The sequence below is a fragment of the Lolium rigidum genome, chromosome 2 (genome assembly GCF_022539505.1).
Source record: "Lolium rigidum isolate FL_2022 chromosome 2, APGP_CSIRO_Lrig_0.1, whole genome shotgun sequence".
NCBI lineage: Eukaryota > Viridiplantae > Streptophyta > Magnoliopsida > Poales > Poaceae > Lolium > Lolium rigidum.
Genome location: NC_061509.1, coordinates 43,008,102 through 43,022,012, shown reverse-complemented (window position 1 = coordinate 43,022,012; position 13,911 = coordinate 43,008,102). Strand labels below are relative to the sequence as shown.

The 13,911-nt window shown below is 42.5% G+C and overlaps 1 protein-coding gene across 1 annotated transcript; it reads right to left on the bottom strand.

The window, feature by feature from the left end:
* Positions 1–7,094: 7,094 nt before the first annotated feature.
* LOC124686325 (calcium-binding protein KIC-like) lies at positions 7,095–7,857 on the bottom strand. The gene has a single exon (XM_047220291.1). The coding sequence runs from the start codon at positions 7,565–7,567 to the stop codon at positions 7,181–7,183; it is 387 nt and encodes a 128-aa protein (XP_047076247.1). The 5' UTR covers positions 7,568–7,857; the 3' UTR covers positions 7,095–7,180.
* Positions 7,858–13,911: the final 6,054 nt, after the last annotated feature.

Genomic DNA, 13,911 nt, shown 5'->3' with positions numbered 1-13,911 from the left:
TCTTGCCACACTTTACTATACAACATAGGGTTCATATATCATGGAACTAAACACCTCTTACCATCTACTACCTAAGCTTATTTTTTTTTAAGTCAAACGAAGTAAAATTTGATTAAATTTTTAGAAGAATCTATGAATAAATATGATATGTTGTAGATACAATATGAAAATATATTTTATTATCTATCTAATGATATTGATTTTGTATTTTTTATGTTAACAATTTTTGATAAAAACTTGGTCAAACTTAACATAGTTTGACTTTCTGAAAAAATATAGACCTTAACCTTTGGATGGAGGTAGTATATTTTGTTAGATGGCTCATGGGGCTCTCCAACGCCATAATATTAGTCTGTGAAGCTGCATCGTTTGCTTTGCTAACATAAACATGAAACTACTGAGTCTGGCATAGTGGTGGGCAGGGAGCGTGGCTCGCACACACCTGGCAAACTCTTTTGTTGAGATGGTTTCTGCCTTTGTGGTGTCTTCCGGTCCGAGAGCGACGGCTGTGGAACCGTCTGTGGCTGTTGCCTGTTGGTAACAAGTTCAAGAAAAATCATATGAAAAAGCAAAATGAAAAGCATGCAAATCGTATATTTTCTTTGTACCAGTTGACATGTTATTGAGAAAATCTGAAAGATAGAAGCAAACAACAACAAAAAGGAAACTATATTATGGGTTTGGTGGTCAAACTCGTAGAGTGTCGCTACATGATTGTGTGCATTCTGTTTATTTCAATCTCCATGACTTTTGACAACCATCTGAATGAAGAACATGGAATACATGAATATTGATCACGTTCATGAATGGATCCGCCAAGTGATGAATGTGGTGAAAATCAACATTGGCAAACCCATATGTGATAGCCACAAGCAAGATAGCATGCGCTTGCCTGAAATAGCAAGGGACATAAACTATTTACATTTTGGATAAGATCACCTCGAGTAGATAACTAAAATAACTATATCCTAAAGAAACATACTAGTTTTGAGTACTGGATCTGAAGTTTGGCGTTTAGCACGTAGTCAAAACCACCCTGTATTGTTTTTAGGATGCTAAAAGAAAAACGAGGCAAGCGGCTCTTTTTGTTGCGTATACGCAAATCACCGAAAACTCTGGAACCCTAGCTTTGAGATCTCTCGCTCCCTTCTCGCTCTTCACAACCCTATCGGAATTCGCTAACGACTACTGAGCTCCCGGCTGCCCTCCTGAGCGCTGACTATGGATGCGGCTTCGAGCTGCACATGATCTCACAATTCGAGTTGCACCCCCTCGAGCTCATGGCTACTGAAAACAATTGATGTTCACACGTTTATACTAAACATTTTTACATTTCTTTCACATCTTTGTTTCGCCGATTATAAATTAGTTGTTTTGATGATACAACCTTTAACATAGGAATTCAAATATTTTTACTATTTGCAACTGAAATATTACACATGTGTAATATTATAACTAGAATTTCACTTATACAAATACAAATATGCGTCATTACAAACACGATTGTGCTAAAGAGGAAACATTCTTTGTTATCCCAATAAAACTATGTTGTTTTCTCAGATTTGTTTCTTGACATTTTGTTTTATTTGAGTTTTGTGGAATCATGGAAGTCACAAAAGAAGATAAAATAACATTTATCTTCACAATAAAGGGTGCACTCATATAAAATATAGTGTTCTTCTATGTATGTTTATTTCAATATCTTGATAGGGTGACTTTTAATGTACAAGTCTAACAAATATCATAGAAGAGATTTGTCAATAGATTCTAGATTATAGGAGCCACTTATCTTTGCTAGTTGGCATTTTTCCCATCTCACTGTGTGGTCATATCACGATTTTTATGTCTTTAAGGCGGAAATAGCTAGTGGAACATGGGTGTAGAGGCACCCGTTTATTCAAAATTTGAAAAAATTCCTTCTAAAAGTTTCAAAATAAAATAAAATAAATTTTTGTATGTACGTATTATCTTGATACTCACTCGTGCCAATTCTCAAGGAAAAATACGATTATATGTGACCTACAAAACAAAATGGGCAAATAACACTATAATGATTGGATTTGTATTGTTCAAAGTAATACAAATTTCTGTTTTCTCTTTTTTGTGTAGATCACATATGGTCGTATTTTCACTTGAGAATTGGCACGAGTAAGTATCAACATAATATGTACATTTTTTTCCGAAACTCAAATGGCATATTTTGATTTTTTTTGAAAAATGGGTGCGCCTACACCAATGTGACCATGTCCACCAAATCTGTGCTGTAACTTAAGGCTCTTATATAGGTGAAGATCATACATGCGTGTTCCATCCATTTAACAGGCAATAACAATGTGTGTAAGTCCAAGGTCAAGTGCCAAATATAATTTATGTTTGTGAAGCAAGAAGGAAGCAACTTTTTTTTTTTACAAAACAATATTGTAAGGTTTAGGCATAGGCCCGTTTCAAACCAACTTTGCATACTAAGACCCCAAATTTGAATATCAAAGAAATGGAAGAACCAACGGAGGCAAGATTCTTTTTTCAAACAATATCGCAATGTCTTGAAAATTGGGTAAGTTCCAAACAAACCTCGCACACATTAACGGCTCGAGACTGAAACACACATAAGAAACGAAGAACGATGGGTGTAAGTGTTGTCACTAGCAACTTAGGCACTTAGCCAGGACTGAACTGAAGTCCATGCACGAGCAAAACTAACAAACCAACACAGAAAGGTCCATGCACGTCTTTTTTTTTTTCGAAACACAGATGATCGCAGACGTTCACACATGCGTACATACACTCAACCCTATGAACGCACATCCTATGTCTATGAGCATCTCCGAGAGACTGAGGCCAACAAATTGATTCGACAGGTCTTGAGAATAATGAAGTCACCACAGACGTCTCGCTATCCACTTTCACTGAAGAACATTCCACCTTTAAACCGTGGTACCCAGTGATGTCTACGCACGCTTCTATTCCTGTAGACAGTGTTGGGCCTCCAAGAGCAGAGGTTTGTAGAACAGTAGCAAGTTTCTCTTAAGTGAATCACCCAAGGTTTATCGAACTCAGGGAGGTAGAGGTCAGAGATATTCCTCTCAAGCAACCCTGCAATTACGATACAAGAAGTCTCTTGTGTCCCCAACACACCTAATACACTTGTCAGATGTATAGGTGCACTAGTTCGGCGAAGAGATAGTGAGATGCAAGTGATATGGATGAATATGAGTGGTAATAGCAATCTGAAATAAAGATGGCAGCAAGTAAACATGCGAGGGAACAGTAAGTAAACGGTGATTCGATGCTTGGAAACAAGGCCTAGGGATCATACTTTCACTAGTGGACACTCTCAACATTGATCACATAATAAATAAATAACTTCTCATCACTTGTGCTACATACACTCTCTTGTTGAATAGCAAACACCATTCATTGTGTAGGGCTACAAGAGCTCCCTCAAGCCGGAGTTAACAAGCTCCACAACATTCGGAGTTCATATTTAAGTAACCTCTAGAGCATAATAGACCGTTGCAATTTAGACCGAGTACTAACATAGCAAACACACCGTCACCAATAAGCTATGAAAGGGGGAATAGATCACATCAATACTATCATAGTAATAGTTAACTTCATAATCTACAAAAGATTACAATCATAACCTACGCCAAGTACTACATGATGCACACACCGTCACCTTTACATCATGAAGGAGGAATAGACTACTTTAATAACATCACTAGAGTAGCACATAGATTAATAGTGATACAAAGCTCATCATATGGATCTCAATCATGTAAGGCAGCTCATGAGATCATTGTATTGAGGTACATGAGAGAGAGAGATTAACCACATAGCTACCGGTAGAGCCCTCAGCTTCCGGGGAGAACTATTCCCTCCTCATCATGGGAGACAGCAGCGGCGATGAAGATGGCGGTTGTGTCGATGGAGATGACTCCGGGGGCAATTCCCCATCCCGGCGGCGTGCCGGAACAGAGACTTCTGTCCCCCGAAACAGAGTTTCGCGATGGCGGCGGCGTCCCTGGAGTCTTTCTGGAGTTTCGTCAATTGGTGACGAGGTTTTAGGTCACGAGGGATCTTATAGGCGAAGAGGCGGCGCGGGAGGGGTACCAGGGCGCCCTCCCCATAGGCCGGCGCGGCCAGGCCTGAGCCCGCGCGGCCCTATGGTCTGGGGGCCCTAGGCCTCCCCTCCGACTCTCCTTCGGTGTCCTGGTCCGTCTCGGTGAATTATGATGTTTGGTCTTCGTTTCGTCGAATTCCGAGAATATTGCCCGAACAGCCTTTCTGGAACCAAAAACAGCAGAAAACAGGAACTGGCACTTCGGCATCTTGTTAATAGGTTAGTTCCAGAAAATGCATCAAAACGATATAAAGTATGGATAAAACATGTAGATATTGTCATAAAACTAGCATGGAACATAAAAAATTATAGATACGTTTGAGACGTATCAAGCATCCCCAAGCTTAGTTCCTACTTGCCCTCGAGTAGGTAAACGATAAAAAGGATAATTTCTGAAGTGACATGCTATCATAATCTTGATCAATACTATTGTAAAACATATGAAGTGAATGAAGTGATTCAAAGCAATGGTAAAGACAATGAATAAACAACTGAATCATATAATTTCAGGGTCATCTGCGTCGGCGTCGGGGCCACCGTGCTCTACGCAGACACGTTCTTTTTTTTTTAAAACCTGTACAGTGAGTTTCCTCACTGTGTATATTTTTATTGCATTTTTGGTTATAAGTTACAAAGCTAAAGCTAAAAGAAAACAGAGTGCTTGAGAACAGCATTAAAAAAAAAAACTAAACTAGGCTAAACTAAGCTAGACTAGATATTACAGAAAATTCGTTACCCAGGCCCGAAGGCCAATGTATGATTTCTTCTTAGCTTTATGCACCAATAAGGCCAACTCTTCTTTTTGCAAAGTGACCTGCTCCTTTTTGCAGGCTATGCGGCCCTAGCAGAATCTGCAGGACATGTCCGCCAAATCCACTTAATCTATGCAGTTTTTCCGCAATGCCGCCACAGGGTTTAACGCGGCGCGGACGAAGCGGGCCTGCGGACGCCCTCGTCCACCTGCATCAGCATCAAAACAGGTTGTATTTGACCCAGATTCGAATGATTTGAAGATACAAGGATCTAGACATGATTTTTGCTGACTTTGAAACAGATCTGCCCCATCTAGCTATGGTCCCTGACTAGCGGACCCATGCAAGGAAAATGTACGTATGCTTTTTGTGTTGGGAGGATTCGATCTTGTGATCTCCTCATGACGGATCGAGATGGAAGTCAGTGGGCTATGAATAAGGATTTGAAAGTAGAGGACGACGACCTATTATTGAAGCAGTTCAAGGCGGTTACTTGACTTCAACAGGCGTGGTGGAAGACTGCCGGCGACGGTGACCATCTCGAGGCGGCGCGTCAGGTGAAGCGTGTTTGTTGGTGTGCATTGGAGTGCGTGCATGCAAAACCAGCCCAACATCCCCATCTAACAAGCTAAATCACCCTGACCTTCTTCTATCTCCTCCTTCAGCACTCTACACCATTCGGTTAATTGTGCGATTTCGTGGTCCGTTGGCCCATAATCCTAGAAAAATGACCATGTTTAAAGTATAAAGCTCAACATTTGCTCCATGATGTTGGATTGTTTGCATAAGCTTCCAAAACTATACTCGTGTATTCTCAACCATATTGTTGGTTCATCTGTGGTACATTCTGAGGACTTTAGGATGATTCAGTTGTCCTTTGGTTCACTATTTTTTTATTTATATATAACTGCATTCTACACAGAGAATCATCTGTTCTTTTTAAAATTTAAGTTATGTATGATATAATACATCAAATATACATAAATTCAATCAATGCCTGTATAATTATTTGATCTATTTTAAAAGACAAACAAATTTATTTCATCTCTGCTTAGGAGGGGCATACTGTACTCTAGAGCAGAGCAAGTTATTTAAAAAATGATGTGGTCCTTATGATTCCCTTTAGCTGATGGCTCATAATTGAATATCGACGTAGCAGAGAGATTTGGGTTTCACAAGCTGATTGCTAGGGCATTCCCGAACACGCCTTTATACTGAACTTTTTTACATTTGTCATTACTTTGTCACCAAATATAAGTTAGACTATTTTGATGATGCAACCTTTTAACATTAAAATTTAAATAATTTTAGTATTTGTATCTAACAAAATAAAGAATGTGCAATATTATAGCTTGAATTCCACTGCTACACGATACAAACACGTATCGTTATAAACACAGCCATGCTAAAGAGAAACTTTACGTTTCTATTAAAATAAATGGTTTTGTTTTCTCAAATTTATTTCGAGATTTTTTATTTTAATTCTATCTAATTTTAGTGTGTCGTAAAAGAAGACAAAACAAAATTTGTCTTGAGAATAGTTGGTGTACTGATATGCAATGTAGTGTCCTTTTTAGGCGAAATCAGTGGGAGAGTTTCCCACTACAATGTAGTCCCCTTTTGCGTGGTTTCTTCTATTTTAGTGCATTTGTAGAGCTTGATAGGACTCTTTCAGCGTAGAGTCTAAGAAATATCACATAGAGAATTGGTAAAGTAGATTCTAGATTTTACGAGGCGTTAAAATATTTATCCCGGAGTTACAGTGGCGTAGCTATGTGTAAGTGACCCAAATTTTATTGCAAGGTTTAGGAATGAAGGGATCAAGTTTACTTTCCCACACGATATTGCAAGGTTTACGAAAAGTCAGCGCATTTGATATTAACTTAGTATGCTACGACCCAAATCTGAATACAAACGAAATGGAGAAGGAAGGAGCCAGACTATTTTTTGATAATTAATATTGCTTCCTCCCTTCCAAATTAATTAACACAGATTTGTCTAGATTCGTATGTGTCTAATAGAGAAAGCATGTCACAATGTTTAGGGGGCAATGGGTACGGTTCAAACCAACTTTGCATGCTAAGACTTCGATATCGAAATACAGAAGAAAGAAAGAATAGTGGGCGAACGTGTTTTCAGAAGGGAGGACTGAAATGAAGTCCGTGCACGAGCTTAACTAACGGATCAACACAGGAAAACACAGCAGGACGACGTCACACTCACAGGTCACTTATAATTATTAACAGCACTAAGTACGAACACGAGAACAGTTCACCGCACATGGTAACTACTGGTCTACTTGAGATCATGCAGCGGGCGGGGAGGGGGAGCCGGGCGGCAGCAGCTCGTCGGCGATGGCGTCCTCGAGCCACCCCTCGGCGTCGTCCATGATGCCAGGGCTGAGCCGCACCATGAGCACGCAGAACTCCCGCTCGCTGAGCGCGCCGTCGCCGTCGTGGTCGCCCTCGCGCACCATCGCCTCCGCCTCGTCCGCCGTCATGCTGGCCACGCCCAGCACGCTCCCGGCGCTCCGGCGCAGGCTCTCCGCGGTGATCGCGCCCCGCGCCGGGTCCGCCAGCACCCGGAACCCCGCCCGCAGCTCCTCCAGCAGCCCCGCGGTTCCCAGCCTGCCAGCCATCACCGGCAGCAGGTCCTCGTACGCCCCCGCACCGCCGTCGACCTCCTCCGCCATGGATGCCACCGACTCTCCGAGGTCTGAACTCTGATCACTAAAGAAATGTTGTTGCTTTGTGTCGACGGCAACGGCTGCGTTCTGGACGAGTGGTGGTTCTTGTATAAAGCGAGCGAGGAAGGAGGAGGAGTTTGGAACGGATCATGGATAGAACGGCACGATCGATGGACTACGACGTTCGGCGACCCCATTTCGGGGATAGAAGAAGCTTCCGGGAAGCTGCGAGGGGAGGAGATATTTGGATGGTGGACGGCCAGCACCCGTGGAGGTTGTACTACAGTGTCTGTGCTCGTAACGGCATGAGCGGAGCACGGGATACACGACGGACGGAGACGCGCGCGTCAGCAGCGAGCGACGGCCGAGAGGATCTGACATGATCGATGCTGCCTTGGTCGTCCTTGTCGTAGGAAGCTTCCTGGGAAGGAGCCGGCCGCCTGGGAATGTTAATGCAGGGTGGACCCTTTGTACCACATTTTTAATTCTTTTTTTTAAGAATATATCACTTTATTGATTAGCTAACATCATTACACAGTTTTTTTTTTTTGAAAACAACATATATTAGGTCAGCAAGCCGCCTCATTAAAAACCTCCCAGCCCCCGTAGGTACCCTGGTGAGGAAAAGAGTGCGTAAGAAACTTGCCGCCTTGGACTCAAATAATCCTTACATCATGCGAAAGCCTATCCAAAAGAAAACTAGGGGGATCATCGTCCCAATTACAGCACAAATTATTGGAATAGCAATGCTTTGCTAGCAAGTGAGCCACTTCATTAGCATCCCTTGAGCAATGTCTCACAGTAACTCTGGTAATGGATTGTGCTTGATGAAGACAATCTGCCAATATTGCCGCATATGGACTCCACAGCTCATTGTTATCATTAAAGGCATTAACTATTTCTAGGCAATCTGATTCCACAACAGCAGGTATACAACCCAGAACTTCAGTAAGTTGGAGCCCATCCTTTAGTGCCAACGCTTCAGCAGTCGCTGCATTAAGAACATTAGAGAATAAACTACTTCTCCCTGCCAAAGCCACTCCTTTATGATTGCGGAGAATAACCCCAATAGCACCTGAACCATTTGGAAAGTAAGCAGCATCAACATTAATCTTATAAGTATGAGAATCTGGCCTTGTCCAGGAAAGAACCCTTGGCTCTTTTGACGTTTCAGCTCCATAGTAATTCTGTGCCAGGCCCGCAATAGCAAAAGCTGTTCTTCCCGGAGTAGCTACTGCCTCTCCCTTTTTAATTTCTCGTCTTTGCCACCATATATACCAGGCAGCAGTAGCAATTAGTTCCTTTATCCCCACAGAATCAATCGGTGATGGTACCTGTATGTCACCGCAAATAATTCCCTCCAAAACCACTGAACCAGATCGATCAATAATAGCCGGCTCCACTACATGCCTTAGGCCAAGAGCTCGCCACACTTCTTTCGCCCGATTACATGTAAAAATAAGATGCAGAATATCTTCAGCTCCTTGATGACAGACCGGGCATTCCCCTGAAACTGGAATATGTCTATTTGCCAGAATTGACATTCCGGGTATGATCCCATGAAGAGCCCGCCAAACGAAAATTTGAATTTTACTTGGCACTTTGAGTTTCCAAACCTGTTCCCAGACAGGGTTATGCGATGAGGTACTTTGATCCGCTGTCCTATCTAGCTTATGTCCATGAAGATGATTCCACTGAGTATAATAAGCAGACCGGACTGTGAAACAATAAGATTTTGTCATATGCCATGCTATGAAATCTTCATCAATTCTTTCACTCAATGGTATCCGTAAGATTCTAGCGGCATCAATTGGGTTAAAAATATCTTGAATCAACACTGAATCCCACTGTAATGATATCGGATCGATCAGCTCATTAACCAACTTAATTAGCACTTGACCTTTGGGAGTTTGGATCTTACGGTCTGGACTGTCAGGGATCCAACAGTCCTCCCAAATATTGATTTTTGCTCCTGTACCCACTCTCCAAATATATCCTCTTTTAAACACATTCAGACCCGCGATGATACTCTGCCAGGTAAAAGATGATCCTTTCTTTGGCCCAGCTTTCAACAGGTCACTATTTGGATAGTACTTTGCCTTTAAAATTTGAGCACATAGAGAATCAGGCTTGGTGATAAGACGCCAACATTGTTTTGCCAACATAGCATGATTAAACGCATGTAGATCCCTGAACCCCATACCACCATATTTCTTGGGTATGCACATTTTCCACCAAGCCATCCAGTGCAGCTTATTCTTCTCTTCAGTATCACCCCACCAGAAACTAGCCATGGCATCTGTCATCTGTTTGCATAACTTCTTTGGTATATTGAAGACCGACATAGCATATACAGAGAGAGATTGGATGACTGCTTTTAACAAAATTTCTTTACCTCCCATAGATAGGAATTTCTCCTTCCATCCCTCTAATCTTTTAATGATTCTCTCAAGCAGATACATGAAACTCTCACTCTTATCTACCCCTACCATAGCTGGTAGACCCAAATATTTATCTGATAAAGCCTCTGTCATAATGTTCAGTTCAGCACACACATCAGCTTTTATTCCAGTATCCACATTAGGACTAAAGAACACGCTGCATTTCGCCTGGCTAACCAGCTGTCCCGAACTTGCACAGTATTGATCAAGCACTTGTCTCAATGAGGTTGCATTAGTCAAATTTGCCTTCATGAGGATAAGGGAGTCATCAGCAAACAGTAAATGAGACACTGATGGAGCATTTCTGCTAACCCTAACACCTTCCATGCCACGAACCTCCTCTCTATGAGCCAGTAAACTCGACAATCCTTCAGCACAAATAAGAAACAGATAAGGGGACAAAGGATCCCCTTGTCGAAGCCCTCTAGACGGAATAACAGAGCTTGTTTCTTGGTTATTAAACCTGATCTTGTACTTCACCGATGTAACACACATCATTAGCAGATTCACAAATTCTTCTTGGAAACCCAATTTTCTCATCATACTTTCCAGAAAATTCCATTCAACCCGGTCATAGGCTTTGTGCATATCCAATTTAACAGCACAGTACCCCCACTTCCCCTCTTTCTTATTCTTGATTTTATGAAGACATTCATAAGCAATCAGCACATTATCTGTAATTAATCTTCCAGGGACAAATGCACTTTGCATAGGAGAAATGACCTCATCAAGCACAAACTTTAGTCGGAAAGCAAGCATTTTAGAAATAACCTTATAAAGGACATTGCATAAACTGATAGGCCTATATTGCATGACAGATTCAGGATTATCCACTTTGGGTATTAAGATGATTACCGTGTCATTCCAGCCTTCTGGGATAGATTTATTATTGATGGCGCCTAGGACCTCCTCTGTTAAAACCTCTCCCAAAATGTTCCAGCATTTTTTGAAGAAAATGGCGTGAAGGCCATCTGTCCCCGGAGCCTTCATATCACCAATAGAAAACAGTGCTTTTTTGACATCATCTGCCGTGAAGGGTTTTAGCAACTGTTCATTCATGCGATCATCAACCTTGGGGTTAACTTTATCTATAATATCCGGATCTGGTTCCTCTATCTCAGAAGTAAAGAGACCTGCAAAATAGTCCGAAATCAGTGGATTTAGATCCGCCACTCCTTCTACCCATGCACCACTATCATCCTTTAATTTCTTAATCCGATTTCTTTTTTTCCTTTCATTAGCAAAATGATGAAAATAGGAAGTGTTTTTATCCCCATGCTGAAGCCAATTAATTCTACTTCTTTGGGCCCAATGAATCTCCTCCTTTTCCAACATGTCTTCAATTTCCTTTGCTATCATTCTCTGTTCCTCTATATTTTCATCTGTTAAAGGCTCTCTGGAAATCTTTTCCAAATTGCGTTGAGCCCTCCTAATTGACTTCTTCGATTTCTGCAGAATAGATCTATCCCATTTATGTAGTTGATCATGCACAAAAGCAAGTTTTCCGGCCAGCGAGATTTGTTGAGAAGCCAAACCCGCTTGCTCCCAAGAATCCTCCACTACCTGTCTGAAGTGTGCTTCTTTCAGCCATTTGGCCTCGAATCTTAGAACAGTTGGTCCATTTCTCTCATCCATATCCTCTCTATTAAATTCCATTAGAATGGGTCTATGATCAGAATGACTGTACTCCATGTTCTCTAGCACTGCATCCCCAAATTTCAGACTCCAGGCTTCATTGGTGAGAGCCCGATCTAGTCTTTCCCTAATTTTCCCCCTGTGCCAGGTGAATTTATGACCAATGTACCCAAAATCTGCCAGATTACAGTCATCTAATGCATCCTTAAACGCCTGCATAAAATGTTGGGGTCTTGGGTTACCTCCCTCCTTCTCGAACTGATAAAGAATTTCATTAATGTCTCCCATAACAAGCCATGGCAGATCAGCCTGAGCATATAAATTCCTCAGATACTGCCACGTTAGTTGTTTATCCTGCCACTTTGGTTCACCATAAAGACCAGTAAACCGCCAAACATTATCCACTCCCGATCCTACTTCAACATCAATATAGTTATTGGTTTTATATCTTAGAGCGACCTGCACCTCCTTCTTCCATAAGAGCAGGAGACCACCACTCCTGCCATCACTACAAACAACTTCTTTACGATCCATCCTCAAAGTACGACGCAAGCATTCTGCCGGCCACTCATCCAAATGCGTTTCCGACAGAAAAATAATATCCGGGCAACTCCGCTTACACAAATTCTGCAGAGCCCGGATCGCCGCAGCCCCTTGAAGGCCACGGCTATTATATCCTAATATTTTCATTGCGTCCGGTCAACCTCTGCGTCAGAGGTCGCCGATATCTTATCATTGAGATCTTCCTTCCCTGTCTTGGATTTCTTCTGAGCTTGCACTTTCCCTGGAGTGCCTCCATCAGAATTTGTCCCAGTACCATTGCCATCAAAGATTCCCACCATATTTGCAACTGTTTTTTCTCCTACAATGGCCAAAGCTTGCGGATTCGTCCTCTGTCCATCAAAGTTCAGTCTTTTTCTACTATTTAGCATGCCATCAGTCACATCCATATCCTCACCATCATCACCATCATTCCCATTATTCAGGTCATGTCTTCCAGGATTCATGCCCGGAGGCATATCCGACGATCTACCCCGTCCCCTCCCCATGAAAGGGGCATTATTTGCAAAGGGTGCACGACCTCCTCTTCTACCTCTACCACCGCCTCTACCAGATGGAGCTAAAATGAATTCGCCCCACTCAAACTTCGAAGCATCATGGATCCCATCACCACATTCTTCATACCAATGGCCAATGTAGCCGCAGTTATGGCAGAATGTTGGCAGTTTTTCATATTTTACCTGATACCACTCCTTCTTCTTATCCCTTGTCATAGACACAAATCTGACAATCTTTTTATTGATATCCATCTTAGCACGGACACGCACAAATTCACCAATGTATCCTGCGGGTAGCTTGATTTGTACTTCCAAAATTTCCCCCATCGATCTGCACATTCCCTTAATAATCGGAACCCTCAAATAGAGATCAGGGAGTTTCATAACTTGTGCCCAGATCGTGAGTTTATCCAGAACAATCGACCTAGGGTTTTGAAGCCCATCATACTCTTCCATCAACAGGGCCTGATTACGGAAGAACCAGGGACCTTGCGTCATTGCCTTGTTCCAATCACCTAGGCATGAAAACTGGATCGTGAATAGGTTCTCCTCAATCTTCCTCCACGCTACATCCTTTGCTGGATTCCATGCAGATCTCATGTCCGCATAGAGTGCACTAGGGCTAAAGCCCCTTGAAGTATGGACTTTCGCGATCGCCAGCCATTGCACCTTCACTGAAGGATCTTCAACCTCCTCTTCCCAGACAAAGCCTTCCTCTTCCTCCTCCGCGAGATTCAGACGGCTTAACAACTCGTCAACGCGATCAGCGCGAGACCCGCTTGATTCCCCTTCATCCGCCATGATCCATGTGGGTAGATCTCGGCCAGAGAAACTCTCGACGGGCGGCGCCGTCGGAGGACAGAAAACCCTAGGTTTTTCGCTAGGGGAGTTCTCCCGTTCTGGCCTTAACATCATTACACAGTTCATCACGGATAAGCTCCGGGATAACACCCACAGAGATTTTACAAACCAAAGGCTCGGCGGAGCGAGCTAACTTATGCGCTACAGCATTCAAAATACGACTAGAGAATTTAAACGTACAGGACTCAAAGTCCGACGCCAACTTAGTGATGTCTCCAACCACTGTAAATTCTGGGAGCGACTTTCACGTTCCAGATCACGTACGGGTGGTTTATGGCAAATGATACCTGATCTGGTGGCGACTGACGTAGTTACGCTCGCTCAGTTTTCATTTCAAATACTACCTCCAAACCGG